We start from the raw sequence: 17,395 nt of genomic DNA on the forward strand, positions 1-17,395 counted from the left end.
CCAACTATTTCAGCTTATAAGTAGTCATTGTGTATTTGTAGATTTTTTTAATTTTTTTTTTCATGGAATATGATCAGTACATAATCTAAACTGACATCCTTTCCATAAAGCAGGAATAGGTCATACAGCCCTGCACCAGAACCTGCCACCAGGCTTCTCTGCAGCCATGCCAGGCCCTCTGCAGCCAGTCTTGCCTCTGCCTCAGGACCCCTCTGCCCAGCTGGTGGTCCTGCCCACTGAGCCTCCTGCCCATCCTGCAACCCATCACCTGGGTATGCCATGACCTTTCTTTCTCCTCTTTGAAGCCAAGTGTATTTGTCACTCACTTTAAACAAATGAGTCTAAGAAGAAGACACAAAAAACTATGCACATACAGCCTCACACGTACACGTGTACACAAAATTGTGTTGCCCTGATAATCTGCTCCACAAACATTGCCCTGATAATCAGCTCCACAATTTAGTCTATATTCCATAGCTTTGTCTCCCACTAGTCATTAACACATAGTTATTTTATAGTGATCCTGTGAAACCTGCTGATGGAATTTCCCCTTGGAAGTGGGAATTATGCATTCATTTACACACACTCACACACATACTACAATTCAGACATTTCCTGCACACCACCTGCTTGGCCCAAGAGGAATAGTTCTCTCAACGGGTCAGGGTGCACCCACCACACACACATGCATGCACTGAGTACCACACCAGAGGAAGAGGATGTCTGAGAGTATGGGAAAGATGACTTCTCAAAAATCCTTGTAGACACGTAGTCAGTGAACAGGCTGCAAAATTTAATTAGCTCACAATCTTCAACGGTATGTTTCCTTCTAAACTCCACAGGAGTTTCAGCTGAGAAAGGAAGTGCATCCACAAAAGCTTCCCACAGGAAACATTTGCGTAGCCAAGTTTATGTCACTGAACAAGGATTTTTGCAGTGTCTAGGCAAAAAGGAAGTGCGAGTCAATTTGGACAGAACTGTTAATAAGAAAGAAGTGTATTAAGTACAGAGAATAAAAAAATGCCAGTTGTGCGATTCTTGTAGTGTGGCGCCCACTACTACCCAAGCGGGACCTTTGTCATCGCACATCACCCACATTAAGCCATACTAGTCCTTAAAATCACATAATGAGAACAGTTGTCCCACCACAGACATGGGAACCAAACTTCCTGCTGGGCTCTTTTGCAGCCCCCCCTCTGTGATTTGGCAGGCAGGTGGGACTTTTTGTTGAAAAGGCTGCACTGAATGCTCTGGTGAGACAAACGCATTTCCAGCCCAGTATTTTGACCTCTAATCAGTCTATAACCATCATCTGTTCGCATTTCATCATTGTCATGACTTTTTTACAGCATTCCAGCAAATTCTCTAGGCAGTTCTTAAGAGACAGCTTTCTCTTCAGAGCAGGGGAGAGTGTGGGATTACTGTTGCCTGGGGAGATGTTGTTCTGTGAAGTCAAAAAAATTTTTTTTTTTTCTTTTAAAGATTTGTCTATGCTCTTTCTATAAAACGTGAATACAATGATTTTTAAATGATCCATAATGGTTTCACTGTTTTGAAATGGTTGTGTGGGAGGTAGATAATGAGAGCTATGGATAAAACAATGTTGTTTTGTGGTGTGTTGAGCATAGTGTTGATGTGTATGAATCCAAAGGAAAAGAGTGTGTGTGAGTGTGCATGTCTTTTTGTTGGTAGCCCTCTCCGTCACATTCCTCCTCCTTTTTCTCATTAGATGTGATGGAGCAGCCAGGGCTGTGGCCCCCTGTGTACGGCGCCCGGGGCCCACCCTCCCACATGCAGCATCCTGCTGTGTACTCCCGATCCCAGTTTCTACGGCAACAGGAGCTGTATGCTCTCCAGCAGCATCAGCAGCTCCAACATCAGCATCAACATCAGCACCAGAGTCACCCATCACAGCAACCACAACCACAGTCTCAACCTCAGCAGCAGCAGCACAGAGCGACGCATGGCATGGACATGCAACATCAAACCACTCACAATGCACAGGTGATTATAGAATCAAAATATGCAAGACGCATGAAGATTTTAGAAATGCAAGAATTTGATCAACATGGATTGAAACAGATCAATCAATATATGTATGTATGTGTATATCAGTGTATCTATCTATCTATCTGCACCTCCCAAATATAGGACAAGTCTCAAGCTAAGTGAGTCATGAGTCAGCTTAAATTCTCACATGACTATTTAATCTATTTTTAACTCCCCTAAAATTTTTCTGGGATATGCTGATTTTCTCACAGGGATGAAGTGAATCACTTAATATAGGCTGTGGAGCAAATAGCTTTTTGAGTCTATGACTAGATTTCAAGGAATTGGTTTTGACATTGCTATTATACAAAATCATTTGCTTGAGATCTTTAGGATCTGTTGGGCCATTCAGCAAATGCAGAAATGAAAATGATACATTGAAACAAATGATAAATTATTTATTTTTAATACCACAGATGCAGAAGAGGCCAAATGAGCCCTCTGTTGAGCTAGAGGAACTCATTTCGGAACCTAGAACCTCAAAACCTGCCAAGCCCTACTCTTACAACCCACCTCAGAGGAACACCTCTCCCCCTGGGGCCTGTGCTGCTCACTTGTCCCCTTGTTGCCAGTCCCCCTCACTGCGACCACATCCCAAAAGCACTCCTTCAACACCCTGCCCTGCTCCCAGCCCTGCCGCAGCAGCCCCTCACTCACCTGCCATCAGCCCTGCCCCACCCCAGATGCCCAAGGGGGCTGAACCCCAGGACAAGAGAGTAGAGGGACAGCCTCCACAGGATTACCCAGAGTCTCTGGAGCCTGGTAAGTACAAGCAAAAGCATCTGCATATGCATACAAAGGTATACCAAACCTTGGCTTAAGTATGAGCAACTTTGGTAACACCAGATTAAAGCGTGTTAAAGAAAATGCTTTTTGTCATCAATTTAAGATTCTGCTAGACGGTAAGCTGAATAAGTCTGACACAGCAAAAGTTAAATGACCACTTCTATGATATAGCAGCAGCTTGTACATGATATTCAATGATGACTGGAATAGCCACTGTTGTTAATAATCCATTTTTCCTGCTGGTGTTGTCTTAATACGTGTGGGTGGCTTTGTTGGCAAGCCCCTGATTGACTGAACAGCTCAAAGCTACAGAAAATGGCTGCCGGCTGAACTGGGGCTTTCCAGTACTGTTACCTCAGTAATGACTGAGAAACACCTCAATAGCAGCTTTCGCCTCCCCTCCACCCCCACAGGCACTGCACTCTCTTCATCATCATTAATGTCTAGCTAACGGCCGCCGCACGCCAGAGGAATTGTGTCAGGTGCTCTGATAAACCAAAGGCCTGGCCCACTTCAAATAACACACTCACATAAGGTTGCATGTGGTCCTCTATCCTCCCCACTGCTGGGAGATCAAGGCAGAGTGCCACTTCATTTCCTTTTCCTGTTTTTCACCCCTCATGACCTCGAAGGTAGCAAGGGAGATAAGTTCCGAGTGGGCCTGATGGGTAAAGATTTTAGGTTTGCATAACACCCCTACATGTAATGCTTGCTTCAAGAAAAATGGTGCTTTCTGTTGTATATAAGATGAAATTCTATTTACAGATTAACAGCATTATGAGATGTCTTTATGGCAGCTTTTATAAGACTCATTTGTAGAGAATTGATGGTTCTATTATCTATATTTCATTTTTTCTATAGATTTGCCTCCTGGATACACCTACCCTGCTATTGCCATGGGCTACAGGAGTGGGCCCTCCCCTCAGGATGTTCGACTGGCTGAGCCAGCCGACCTGGAAGCAGTCCAAGTGGAGCCTGCAGAGCATGCTCCCCAATCTCTCTCCAGCCTGGGGGAGGAGCTAGACTGCCAAGCTGTGGTCAGGCCCCTCCCAGAGCCACTCCCACCTGAAGAAGTGGAGCAGGAAGACGAGGAAAGAGTGGTTGACAGAGTTCTGGAACAGAGGGAGGAGGTGGATGTAGCAGTTAACTATGTTCCTGGAGAGGAAGAGGTGGAGGAGCAGGGGCCCGCTGAGGAAGAGGTCCTGGTTTGCCCCCCTGCTGAGAGCCCAGTGTGCGAGGCTGCTTCCTGTCCAGTCCCCCTTTCAGCAGAGGAGTCTGAAAGGCCAGAAGATGTCATCACCTTGGAAGAGGAAGAGGATGATGAGGCGGTGGGTGAGGGGAGCCAGGTGGAGCATGCTCAAAAGGTCAACATGCCTGGAGAGCAGGAGCCAGAGCTACCCACCGTCATCGAGCTTGACCCAGCTTCCCCTGCCGCTCCTGAGCCACAGTCCCCAGCCCCTGATGGAGCAAAGGACAGCGAGCAGCAGCACGAGGCCGAGATGACCATTGATGACACCTCAGCGGATTTTGTGTGTCTCTCCCCTGCCTCAGCTTCCTCCCCAAGCCCAAGCCAGGCACCTGTCGTTGTGCCCCACAAACCTCTTGTGCCCTGCTACTGGAGTCTGGAGCTGCTGATTGCTGCTGCCTTCTGCACAGACGTGCCTCCATTTCCCTTGTTCCCTTTTAGCACCCCATCAGTTGCTCCATCACAGCCAAACCCCCACCAGGGTATGGAGCTTCTGAGTGAGCTGGCTGATCTGGAGCTGCAACAGCAAAAGCGCACCTGTGGGAAAAGCCAGGGTGAGGGACAGTGGGTCTTCCATTACTCATACATATTAAGATGCACACAGAAACACACTCATATCAGCAGAATGCACTTCTCTCTCATAGTTTACACCCCGTCTTCCTCTGTGTCCACTGAGACAAAGTCCCACTCCCCCCTCAGGCCTAGCCTCGGTCGCTCTGTGTTCCCTCCCAGATACTCCTCTCTTCCTGCTGGTCTCAAGAGCCTCTGGTGGATTCTAACACGTCCCCAGAGAAGCTGTCTGCATGCCTGCTTGCTGTTCCTCTTCTTTGGTGTGTTAAAGGCACTTTTATTTCCTAAAAGGCTGTTCTAACGATGCAGAGGCCTCAGGAGAGGAAGAAGAAGCAGGAGGACAGGGCTGAACTACTAGTGAGGGGTGTACACCTCCCTTTCTCACTCCCTCTCTCTCCCTTCCAGCTTTCCTTGGGGAGATGTCTCTCTGTCTCTCCATCCTGCCGCTGTTTGATCCATATGTGTGCACAAACACACGCGCGTGCACTCCCAAACACACATAAAACACACACAACTGCAAATACACACACTTTAACAAAAAGAAAAAAAAAGAGGCACACCAATTGGCATTCCTCTCTCCCAAACACAACATGTTACTGAAAGTTAGTGTGTAATCACAAAAGCAGTCGATGTTTTCAGCACCCTGGAGCATTGCCTGGCTAATTAGACCCCATTGTTTTAAAGTGCCTTTAAAAGCTTCCTTGTTTTTCAAAGCGCCATGTGTTTTTTTTTTTTTTTTTTTTTTTATTCAAGCAAAAGGATGTTTTGTGTTTACCACAACATCCTAATGCATTTAACTGCTCCCAAAAGAGACTTCTATAAAAAAGGTATCATCAACTGATTCCAGAGTCAGTGATGTTGTCTCTGTGATGCGATACTGTTGACAGCTCAGGGAAATGGCACATGTCGCAACAATAGTCTTTACCAAAACAAGTACTAAAACAAGTGAAGAAAATCAGCATTTTTATTTTATTTTATTTATTCATGTAAAGACATAAGACAGTGTCGCGTTGTGAACAAAATGTCATGTTTCTCCATCTCCGTGAGTAGGCTGGATTCCCTGCTGGCTTAATATGCCCAATTTCCCTCAATGTCTTCCTTCCTCACATTTTATTCACTATATCACACGCTTACTGGTGAAATTATAATCCACACATGCAAATTTTGAGGTTGAACGAACACACACAGCACCCACGTGCTCAAAACCCCACAATCTTTCTTTTCTGTTCAGTTGTAGTGTCTCTATATCAAGCATGCATGGACACAGTGTGAACCAAATCTCTTTTGTTTTCTTTTTTTCCTTAACAGAAGAGGAGTTGCTGATGTTTGACCTCCAGAGTCTTGCTACCCTGGCCACAGCCCGCGCACTGGAGATGGACTCCCAGGAAGGCAGCAGTGCAAGTTCAGGGCGACACATCCCTGCCCGCAAGATCCTCAATTTACGTAGGAAATGCAGCTGGACACCTCGCAATGAGCCAGTAAGACTGCAGCTACAGTGTGTTGTTGTTAACGTGAAAATCCTAGAGGTTTTAATGTCTTTCATTTAAATAAATTAATAGATAACCTAGAGAAGAAAATGTTTTACTTAAATTTTTTAAAAAGTTGTTTTTACTGTTAAAAATAACCGCTAATGATGTGTACTTCAGGTGTGCCCGGCCAAAGGTAGTATGGAAACAATGGATGGTCCTGAGCTTGCAATGCGTGTGAAGTTGGCTGAGCTACAGCGTCGCTACAAAGAGAAGCAAAAGGAGCTGGCCAAACTTCAGAGGAAGCATGATCATCAGTGAGTATGACTTTGAAAATGATGTTGTCTCTGTGATTATCCTTTACCTCAAGCTTATCTCCACCCTTCACAATAAGGTTTCAAAAGTAATAAAAACATTCCACACGTTTGCTTGTTCATAGAGGATTCCTTTCTGTATTTTTTGCCATGCCAACATTGGAGTTTAGATGTGAGTAGTATCTTAAGAGTTCCTTTTTGTCTGCTTGTGTGTTTACATCTTCGTGTGCAAGCAGGAAGGAGGAAACACCTCGCAGCCCAGCGCGACGAGGACCGGGGCGGCCAAGGAAGCGGAAACCCACCCTCACCACAGGTCCAGTGTCCTCATCTGAGGGCCAAAGAAAAGTCAAGTGAGTATCAGTAAGCCCCATCTCCGCTGGCTGGATATAGTCCAGTTTTGCCTGATAAGCCCCTCTGTATCATTGGCATACAGAGACTGCCTCTCATCGGCATAAACAGGAAATGGGAGAATACAACTGAACCATTCAAGGAAGCCCACTTGAACCTCCTCTAATCTAATCAACACTGGCTTTAATTGGTGCACAGTTGGTGTCAGTTGTGCGTATGCGTGCAGTTCTGCATATATGTGCGGTTCTGTAGGTATATGTACCCATAGAACTGCTCGTAGCTGTCATTAAGTTTCAACTCAACAAACTGTAAACCACAGTGACACCACATTGACACTACTACTGTTGTGCATATTGAGTTTAGCTGGGTAGGGTTTTTTCTTGTTTTGAGGGGAGATGACAGGCAGAGGATGTAATTAGAGTACTGTGAATTCTCTTGTAATCTGTCCCAGCAGCAGGAATGTGACACACCACTGCCATTACAGCCCCATGGGGTCAACAGGGGTCCAAAGGATAATGTGACAGTCAGACAGTCCAGGCACTCAGAGATAAGCTGACATTTAGAGCTTTCATACAACATGTGTGTCTGAGAAAAAAAGAAAAAAAAAACAAATTAGTGGAATACAGTGAAAAGAACAGCAGAATGAAAAAAGATTGAGGGATATTCAAGAAACAAGACAGGAACCCTACTTTATTTCAAAATGTGCTGATGACATTTTAAAAAGTGCAAGTATCCGCATTATTCAAAACAGGGGTACCATTGCTGTTGCGTGATGCTGGAGGAACTGATAAACCAAAAGGGTATAGAGGATAAAGGTTTGCTGTCAGGCTTCAATTAGCCTTGTCATCAGGGTTTGGAAAGGCTTAGAGCACTAAATGTCACCTCGCAGTGCTCCCTCTCTCTCCATCTTCTCTTCTCTCTTCGTTTCTCACTGTGGTTTCTGGGCAATGGTCCATAGTGTTCTCAGCTGCCCCTCTGCAATGTCACCTCCACTCTCCTTCCACCCATGTACCCCTGCCCCCTTGCCAGGCCAGCACTGATCAGAGTGGGGACGCTGATGCTGGGTGACAATGACACCCAAATGAAAGGGTAACAGGCCAGGGCCCTGCAGCGAAGTGTAGCGGAGGGAGGGTTAGGGCTGACACGGGGGTGGTGGGGTGTTGCATAGGCCACAGTAAAGTAAACTGTGATCTGTCTCTATATTGTGTTAAAATTTGAGTTTAGCCACCGCTCAGGTACCCTTATTTTTCAAGGCAGCCAGGGTGTACTCTCCTTTGTGTCTGCGGATGTGTGTGTACAATGCAGCAGAGAATGACATGACACTTCTGAACAAGGAACAGGCAAGCAGACTGGGGACTGATTAGCCCCATGTCGTGTTACATGGCAGGGTTATGTAAAAACATGTACTGCACCTGCCACTCATGCCACTACAAGACGTTGACGCTTGGGTGCTATGATGGAGGGCAGTGGGTCAGTGGGTAACAGCCCAGCCTTTTAGTACCTCCTTTACCTTATTTTGCTTGAACCAGAGGGAGTGTGTGTGTTAGAGGTTTGAGTGAGAGATGCATTCAAGCCTCCGTGCCTGTGCATTCTATGCATCTGTGCAATTAGGCATGGATGCAGCTGTGCGCTTATGAGCATTTATGCAGGCATTGTTTGTTTTTGTGCGTGCCTCTGTTATTCCTGTGGGTAGAGCACTGGGGTCCTTTGTGGTGCTGCTTTGATTGGGGGGGGGTTGTTGGGTGGGGATGGAGAGAAGTACTTCTCGCCAGCAAACCCTGCTAATCAATTCTGTTTAATTAGTCACTGTACACACAGCCCCACCAACCCCCCACAGAGGGGAGGGACTCTGTCACATTATGTTTGTCAGCAGCGGAAGGCAAGCCGTGGCGGGATCTGCCTCATAGGGACAACTCACACTTCACTGCCACCTCCGTCACTCTCCTGTCAGTCTGTGGGCAGACAGTCCAACTCCCTGACAATCACCTTCATTCTCTTGATGTTCTGTTATAGACGGACACTGACAAACTCTGAGATTAACACATAATCAAGGCCAGCATACATACTTTGATAAGTATACACACATTTGACCCCAAACAATGTGTAGTTACAGAATTGTATGGGGTACAATATGCAAACAAAGACCTAACATGAAATTCTGAATATACTTTATTTATCTCTGTCACATTTAAACACTGCTTACTCTGTAATTTTCCTAGGCTGTACACACACTAGGAGAGGGGAAGTTAATCTTTTGTTTGAGCACGGCCTGGCTCACGTCGGTGTGGTCTATGGGCAGGCTTCCAGAGGGAAATTCAAGGGCATTTGAAGTGGCTGGCCTGTGATGCTGCTCAGTGTAGGGGAAAGAGTGTGCCACAGTGATATGAAAATGCAACTGGAGAGCTATGATATTCGCTGAGAACAATGGAGCTGCATATAAATGCAATGCCTTCCAACCATTCACTGTATCTTTCAAAGCTATGCAGTGCTTCACGGGCTGCAAGGACACTCCCGAGATATAGCGTTAAGGCTTCTTATGCCACACTGCCCTCAAACAGTCCCAGGTTCCTTGTTAGATCCCAATTTTTCAAGTGTGTGGTTCAGACACTGGGCTCTCCTTGTCCTTTTTGTCATTCTGTTCATCAGACAGAGAAAGGAGAGTTATTAGATCCCACAGAGAGGTGACTCAACTGTTTTCCCCTGTGATGTTCTACCCCCTCTTTTTCTTTCAAACCACCGCCATTCTTCTCTAATGAATGCCTCTCCCTTGTTTTGACTGGCAGGTTGATGGGGGCGGGGCTTGCCCTGTCGCCCGAGGACCTAGGAGGGGGCGGAGACAGCCAGAGAAGGAAGAAGAGGCTGTCCAGTCGAGGCTTTGAGCGACTTAGCAGCACACAGGTCAGGGTCCCCTTGTCCTCCCCCCTTTTGTCCTCTACACAACTAGAAAGAGGGCACTCTTTGTTTCTTTTTGTTTGATATATTCTTTTGTTGCATACTATTTCTAATTAGGTGCTACCCTCAGGAGTCAAATCCTCTGCTCTCCATATTAATATCTTTTTCATTGGGGCTTCTACTATCCCTTTTTCTTCTGTGTGTGTGAGCAAATGAGAGTCCTCTTCCTCTGACGTTCTGATGCTTTTGCAGCTGCTGTGACCCAGGAGTGTAACCGGCTCTCTCTGGCTCTCTCATCTCTCTCTGTTGCAGCAGATAAAAGCACAGGGCTGCAGAAAAAGCAGTCTTCACAGCGTGCTCAGCTCGAAGCTGGCCAGTGATGTGGCTCAGCTCAAACAGAAAGCCCAGGGTAAAAAGAATCACTCAGGGACTGGCTCCAGGGACAAGGAGGTTTCGCCCTGCAACTCCAACACCAAGCATGGACACAGAAGCCAGGGCACAAACAAAGCTGAATCCCGGCGAGAGTCTGGGGGACAAAGTGACACAGGTAGATACTGGCAATCACAATATTGATTGTGCCTCAAGGTGCTTTATTCATTTATTTAAACACTGCTGAGTTCCTAAAAGATCCACCAACAATAGCTTGGAATGGAACTGGGATTGATTTTGCAAACTTTCTCAGCAGCCAGTGTGGACAGTGGCCCCCAGGAGAGCTGGACTGGACTGGTGCAACGTGGACGTAAAAAGGGATCCACGACCCTGACACAGGCTTCCTCCCGCCTGAGCCAGCCCAGACCGAGGGTTCTCCGTGGTCAGAGACAGGAGGCAATGGTGGAAGGAGAGAGCTCCCCTGCAGACAGTGACTCCTCTGATCAAGGTGAGGCAGTGAATACTGAGAGTTTGTTATAAGACATATACAGTGATAGGTAATGAAACTGGCCACAGCAATCCATGGCTCAGTGGTGAACATTGTCTTCTCACAGCAAGAAATACCTGGGCTTGATTGCTGGCCTTGACCCTTTCTGTATGAAGTAATGTTTTCCTTTGTTGGCTTCTCTCCTTCTCCCCTCTGAGTGATGGTGACCCTACACAAAAATATAAAATGAATGAGGTGCATAAAGCACATTTAACTTGTTTCAAGTTTAAAATAAAGAAACAACCCCTGATATAATTATATCTGACCAGAGGATTGCTAACACATTGAATCAGATATCCTCCTCAGATGTGCAGCACCACTTTAAGTCCAGCATGCTTTTTGTTAATTTGTAAATCACTTTAAAAGCAATAAGAGATGAGTGAAAAGGTGTTGATGAATGTCCTGTATCAGAAGGGGGTGCGCATGGACATTCGACACCTCAGTGATCGGCCTTGTTGGCTGATCTGGGCTAGATGTGCAGCCACAGCTGTGCACACTTGTCTGTGAGAGGTTTTGACAGCCCTGCAGAGTAACTGATGGGGTCAAAGAGCTGCTTGAGAAAGTGCAGTGACAAACACACACACACACACACCCTTGTTTCACTATATTTGTGGGCACCCGTTACTGACATAAAGCATTCCCTAGCTCATTACCCTTAACTTCAACCATCACAACTGAATGCCTAATCCCAACCCTTATCCTAACATAAACCTAATTCTAACTTGAGCCCTAAAACCAAGTTTTAACCTTCAAGCAGTCTTCTAAACTTGTATATATAGTGGGTTTCTGGTTTTCAGTCCTCACAAATACAGTAAAACAAGCCCCCACATGCACACACACACACACTCCTACACCCCCTAGCACACTAACTCTGTAGCATGTGGGTTCACACCAGGAAATACCACTGAGGCAAAGCACTTCATACATCATTTCTATGAACAGTTAAGCTATTTACTTAAATACTAATGACGTGACTGTGAAATGATGGAGAGGACGTCAAAGAACTTCACTGGTTGGTAATGACTTAAAGAGATGGATCTGATAAGCCAAGTGAGTTCATGAAATGTACCTAACATCAGCATCTCTGTGCTGTATTATTTGCTATCTCCGTTAGAAGATGAAGAGGAGGAAGGCAGTTATGATACTGACGAAATTCAAGACTACAGAGCCCAACCCCCCAGAGAAGTCACTTCTAGCTCCTCCATGACAGGTCCAAGTCCCTCATCTGTTGTAAAACTGGAGGCCAATCAGAAAGCCAGGAACAAAAAACAGAGACAGGAGCTTTATGGTAAGACTGTCCTTTGAAACTGATTTATAAGTTAACAAAGCTGCCCCACATCTTCACGGGGAGCATCTGTTTTGTGTTTCTTCTCCTGGCTTGTTAGCTTTGTCTAAGTCTGTTTCTCTAATTGAACTGCACAGGCTCCCAGTGTCTGTCTGGAACAGAGGGGGAGGTCAAAGTAAGGAAGAAGCCCTCCTGTAGGATGGGCCTGGCCACTGCAGTCAAAAACCACTGCGAGGATTACCGGCCTGAAGGGGTTAGAAGGCCATGTGGACCTAGGTCGAAGGAGCCTCGGTGGGGCAGTCTTGGGACCAGAGGCAACCGCTACCGAAGGAGCATGGGACTGGCCACCTTCCCAACCACCAGTGAGAGGTTAAAGAGGGCAACCCGCAAGAGCACCATGTTGAGAGGAGCAATCACTAAGGTTCGTAGAAACTAGATTTATAGACATTTTGATGCACTGAATAAAAAAAGTTGAAAAATGTTCCTCATATTTTCTAGGACAATAAAATTACAAAAAGCAATGAAAAAAAAGTCAGTAGTCTTGGCATGATATACCCACATTTCAAAAGTGATTTTGGGCCATCACACCCTCAGAAATGTCAGTGAATTGTTAACCTTAAGAATAAAAGCAGCCATACAAAACAGGCACTCTGCATGGAACTTGCTAAGACACAGTTTTGGTGGGCTTATGTTGTGATCACAGAAATGGTCACGATGGGTGTCTGTAGTTCTAGCAGAGCCTGGCAGGTGTAAGGAATATAACATTTTGATCATTTGTGCGCACAAATTTCAAATTATACCCATGGTTTAATTTGTGAATGTGAATTAAAAACTTGATTTAATAGTGCTGAGAAATTAGAAGTAGGTCCCCTCAAATCACTAATTCATACCCTTAGAGGACTTAAACTGTGGATGCCATTTTGAGTGTAAATTTTTACTTTTTATCATTAGTGTGCATGAACTTTGAAACCATTACTACTCCCCCCACTTCACTTACTGGGACTATAACCGGAGTTCTTGCCGTGATATGTCACATAATCACCGCTTGTCTTGTCAACTTTCACAGAGGAGAAGCTGCTGGTCAGTCGGGGCCCCACCTTCGCAGAGTGAGGAGGGCAGCAGGGGCCGAAGGAGCAGGAACCACCAGGTACCAGTCAGAATAAATTCAAGAAACACTCAATCCTCACTCAGGAAACCAGGCACATGCAAACCTCCAAACGGAATCCAATCTTATGAAAATGCCTTCATATATTCTATTAACAATTCTGGTGATGTCTTACTGTCCTAGAATTCTCACCCTGAGGACCGTTACTGTAAAACTATTAAAAGTACTTAGCACATTGCACATAGCCCAACCTCCTGCTGAGTAATCTTAGGGGAGAAGAGGATGGGAGAGGAGCTGTGGGAAGAGGGGGGTGGCTCACACCTTCTGCTGTGAGAGAGTAAAAAAATGTTAGAGTAAAATGGCTACTGATAGGACATGGAACAGGCATTGTGAAGTCCCCTGTGGTTAATTGCTACTTTGAGTAGCATGCAAAACAATTTCTTCTGTCACACTTTCTATCTACAGATTTATTTTTTTTCTCCATCCCTGCATCCATTTAATCTTCTGTCCATCCCTTCTGTTACATTGTACAGCCAAAGGGAAGAGCAGTGAGTCGGCTGCTGGAGAGCTTTGCGGCTGACGAGGGCTTTCAGATGGACGGCAGCAGCTTCTCAGAAGAAGACGAGGATAGCAGCTGTTCATACAACAAAAGCCCTGAGAGTAAGAGATAACACTGGATATCTTGCAACAGTATTTAAAGCAACAGATAGTTTGAAAGATGTTGAAATATTAATTGGGATCTTTGCTTTTTCTTATGTAGTTCCTAACTGTGTCCTGACCAAAGAACTCTTAACTGATGGACTGAAGGTGCTGATCTCCAAGGAGGATGAGCTTCTTTATGCTGCCAGGGTCCACACTCTGGAGCTCCCAGACATGTAAGCACATGTGCAGCAGCTCATGTGATGTTGATGTCTTTTCAAATGTCTTGTAAATATCTTTACCTACCAATTCTGCAATTATGTGCTAAAATGAAGTAAACCTTGTGCAAAGTGACATGAACTGGTGGGAAATCAATTTAATGAATTATCTTGGCCTGGAGGCTAATAATTATGACCCATCATAAGAGAATTCATGCAAAATGAGTTTACTGGACTAGAGGTTATCACCAGTATCCAAATTGTGGCCTCTTTTTGTAAAATCTCTGTTCACATCTTTCTTCCTTACATAACAAACCCTACATCGTCCCATACCTAGCTCTGAGTGTCAATGCAGCTCCTCTGGCTCAAGCAGCAAAGAGATGCTATAACAACAGCAGAGTGGGAGTAACATATGACATGGGATCCAGGCAGGTATGAATACAAGTATCTGAAAATAGCCTCATTTTTTTCACTCTCTCTGCTGTGCTTTTTCTCTAGTTTTAGCATTGTTATCGACGGTGAAAGAGGAAACCGCCCAAGAATCTATTCGCTGGAGCAACTGCTACAGGAAGCCGTAAGTTCACCTCACTACACTAAAACTATCACTTTGGTTTGGTCTTCTGAGTCGCTCAAAACTCCTGTTTTCCCTTGAACCTCCTTCTCAACGCTTTAGCATTTCTCCACTGCCTTCCAGCTTTTCTGCCGCTCTGGTGGTCCCTTTGCTTTCTCTCTTTCAAGTTCCTTTGACTGTCTCTTAGGGTCACTGAGGCCATGTAAACCTCTAAAGTGAATATGAACAGATGGGAGGAAGGATTTTTAGGTTTATGTGTTATGAAGGTCTGTTAAACCCAGCCCTGTGTGGGGGTGGGTTAATCACACTAACACCTGGATCTATTCATGTTTTGGAGTTTAAATGGGAGATGGTGTGAACTTTACATTCCTACTGCCCAAAGTGACAAAGTTGTTTAAAGGCAGATCGACAAAGACAGCATATGAAGAAGAGCTAGCTAATAACAACCTGGAGTGATGCAAAAGTGTAGGCCTATCATTAGGATATATATTTGACAATTACATTGTTCACCCCTTTAATTTTAACTTTTGTACAGCACCTGAGGTGGTTGACTCTTTTTTTTTTTACCTAGACCACAAGATCATTTGGATTTGTAATTCTCACTCAGTTCATGTTAAGATACAATTACAGTTTACCTAAGTCATCTATATAATGAGACATAATTATACATTGTAGAAACCACAGCACATTCTTGGCTGGTATCCATTTGCTCTCTGGTGTGCTTTGCATTCAGAAGGGAGTGTAAGTGTTTACTGCAGCAGGTGACCTTTGTCCAATTTGGTTATTTTTTGACTGAGAGGATACTGGTCTCTGTGCACTAATAACAGCTAGGTCACCTAATACAAAGCTGTCATTATCCACATTTTTCTCCAACTGGTGAAATGGCACATGATGTTTTGTTTGCACACAATGGAGTGTCTGTAGATGATGACCCTGAAAGAGCAGATCAGAGTTTAACTGGCACAACTGTACTACTGTATTGTGATCACATTTCATCCTAAGTTATGATAAAGTAGTAATTATTACAACTCTAAAAAAAAATGTAGACAAGAGAGACAGCTGAATTTCCTGTTACAGTGGTGAATTGTGGCATATATTGAAATGAGCTATTTGCTTCTTTTTAATGGGTTAAAGCCGTTTCACTGAAAGCTATTAATAAGGCATAACAATGTTTTCAATTAAACCGGGATAAAATATTCAGTAAATATTGTGAGAATCTTTGAAACTCCATGTTATTTTCACCTCTCTGGAAACTCTATAAGTCTGTGTTCAAAGTTACTTGATATTAATATATCACGTTGTTATTGTTTATATCTCCCTATTGGTTGTGACTTATCATAGCATTTGACTGTTGACAAGATCAGTATTTGTCAGGTTCCTGTTGTTCTCCAGTAGAAGATACTCTCCCTCATAAATGCTGTACATTAGACCTTTTATTGTCTGCTCTCCCCCTTTTTTCACCTATGTAAACTTGCTCATATGATCAATGTTAGTTTCCACACAAAGCTTTCTCACAGTGTTGTTTTCTTTCTCATTTTTCTCTCTGGAAGTGCTACACCCCAAGCACTTCTGGCAACTTTAGTCTTATCTAAACACTCATCAGATAGCAGATGGTTCTAATTATGCCATACTTCCACTTTTCTTGTCTTTAAATTAGTTCAAAAGCCATTTATGTGACTCTGACACCAATACCCCGATTTTCACGAGCTCCTTCTCCCTACCCCATGTGCACGAGCACAAACACACACATCCACACCTCATCCGTCAAAAGGTCCCTCGCCATGGCAACAGTAAATGAAAGCAGCCTGAAAGAGCCCCCACTGAGTGGCGGATGCTGGGGCTGCCTGCATTGTTGGAGGGAAGATCTGGCAACCTGCAATCACAGGCCCTCTATTCAGGCCCTCTTTAGTATTACTCAGCAAGTCAGGATTTACTGCATCATGGCTTCCGTTCTTTTCAGCCCTGACTGGCACATTGGCATGAGATAAGTGCCGCTTGGAAACGTGGCACAGTGGCTGCCCATGCACAATGCTCAGTTGCTCTCCCTGTTTGTATGTATATATGTGTTTGTGTGTGCTTGCATGCATGTATGTCTGCGTGTGCAGCCTTTAATGCATCTTACTTATGTTTCGGTTTGGCTTTCAGGTCCTGGATATACGTCCAGAGTCGGAGGCTGTGCTCTTTGAAGGGACAAGGGTGTGTGCTTATTGGAGCGAACGCTCGCGCTGCTTATATCCAGGCTACGTTCGCAGAGGTAATACATTAATTTTTTCCATATCTGTTTTTCTGTGTATGGTCTGTATGTTAAACTTTAAGTGTATGCATACACAATTACTCTATAGTACACCTGAGGAATTGCATTTTTGTCCCATGCAGGTGGCTCATCTGAAGAGGGGAAGCAAGGAGGAGTGATGGTAGAGTTTGATGATGGAGACCGAGGGAAGATCTCTCTCCCAAACATCCGCCTCCTGCCTCCAGCATACCAGATTCACTGTGGGTGTTTCCTCTCTTTGTGACTGATAATTTGTCCTTTCATGTTGCACTGTACTGTCCACCTGTAATTTAATGCTAGTAATCCTCTACTCTTTGTCCTTTAGGTGGGGAGTCATCTCCTGCCCTGCTGGTCCCCAGCAGTACAACAGCCAAGAGAAGCTCCAGTCTGGAACAGGCCCCCCTCAGTGACAGACTTTCTGAAAGACTCAACACTATCAATACTACAACTAACAGTCAAACTCTAACTGTTCACAAAAGGAGACCAGGTAACAATTAATTTTATGTCCCTCAAGTTGTTCCCAGCCCAGGGAAATTGATTCTCTGCATTTTACCCACACCAAGTGAACAAAACGGTGCCTTGCTCAGGGGCACCACAGCCATGGTCGCAGAGACAGGGGGGTGCATCTCCTTCACCTATATCCGTTGTGCTTGGTCGAGGAATCGAACCAGCGATCCCCCGATCTCCAGACAGTCCAAAGTCGCACTGTTAAATTGCT

General features: G+C 44.9%; 1 protein-coding gene across 1 annotated transcript in view; it reads left to right on the forward strand.

Annotated features, from left to right (window-relative positions):
• LOC121198748 (BAH and coiled-coil domain-containing protein 1) overlaps positions 1–17,395 on the forward strand; it is a 61,599-nt gene that overhangs the window by 40,370 nt on the left and 3,834 nt on the right. The window contains exons 8-26 of the mRNA XM_041063055.1: positions 111–272; positions 1,730–2,004; positions 2,466–2,811; positions 3,697–4,635; positions 5,960–6,129; positions 6,298–6,434; positions 6,668–6,781; positions 9,563–9,677; positions 9,984–10,218; positions 10,354–10,548; positions 11,702–11,875; positions 12,010–12,293; positions 12,939–13,019; positions 13,511–13,637; positions 13,738–13,852; positions 14,333–14,408; positions 16,551–16,659; positions 16,782–16,898; positions 17,003–17,164. Of these exons, the coding sequence (XP_040918989.1) occupies positions 111–272; positions 1,730–2,004; positions 2,466–2,811; positions 3,697–4,635; positions 5,960–6,129; positions 6,298–6,434; positions 6,668–6,781; positions 9,563–9,677; positions 9,984–10,218; positions 10,354–10,548; positions 11,702–11,875; positions 12,010–12,293; positions 12,939–13,019; positions 13,511–13,637; positions 13,738–13,852; positions 14,333–14,408; positions 16,551–16,659; positions 16,782–16,898; positions 17,003–17,164 (3,933 nt within the window). The remainder of the gene's footprint in view (positions 1–110; positions 273–1,729; positions 2,005–2,465; positions 2,812–3,696; positions 4,636–5,959; positions 6,130–6,297; positions 6,435–6,667; positions 6,782–9,562; positions 9,678–9,983; positions 10,219–10,353; positions 10,549–11,701; positions 11,876–12,009; positions 12,294–12,938; positions 13,020–13,510; positions 13,638–13,737; positions 13,853–14,332; positions 14,409–16,550; positions 16,660–16,781; positions 16,899–17,002; positions 17,165–17,395) is intronic.

The sequence above is a fragment of the Toxotes jaculatrix genome, chromosome 18, assembly GCF_017976425.1.
Source record: "Toxotes jaculatrix isolate fToxJac2 chromosome 18, fToxJac2.pri, whole genome shotgun sequence".
NCBI classification, from domain to species: domain Eukaryota; kingdom Metazoa; phylum Chordata; class Actinopteri; family Toxotidae; genus Toxotes; species Toxotes jaculatrix.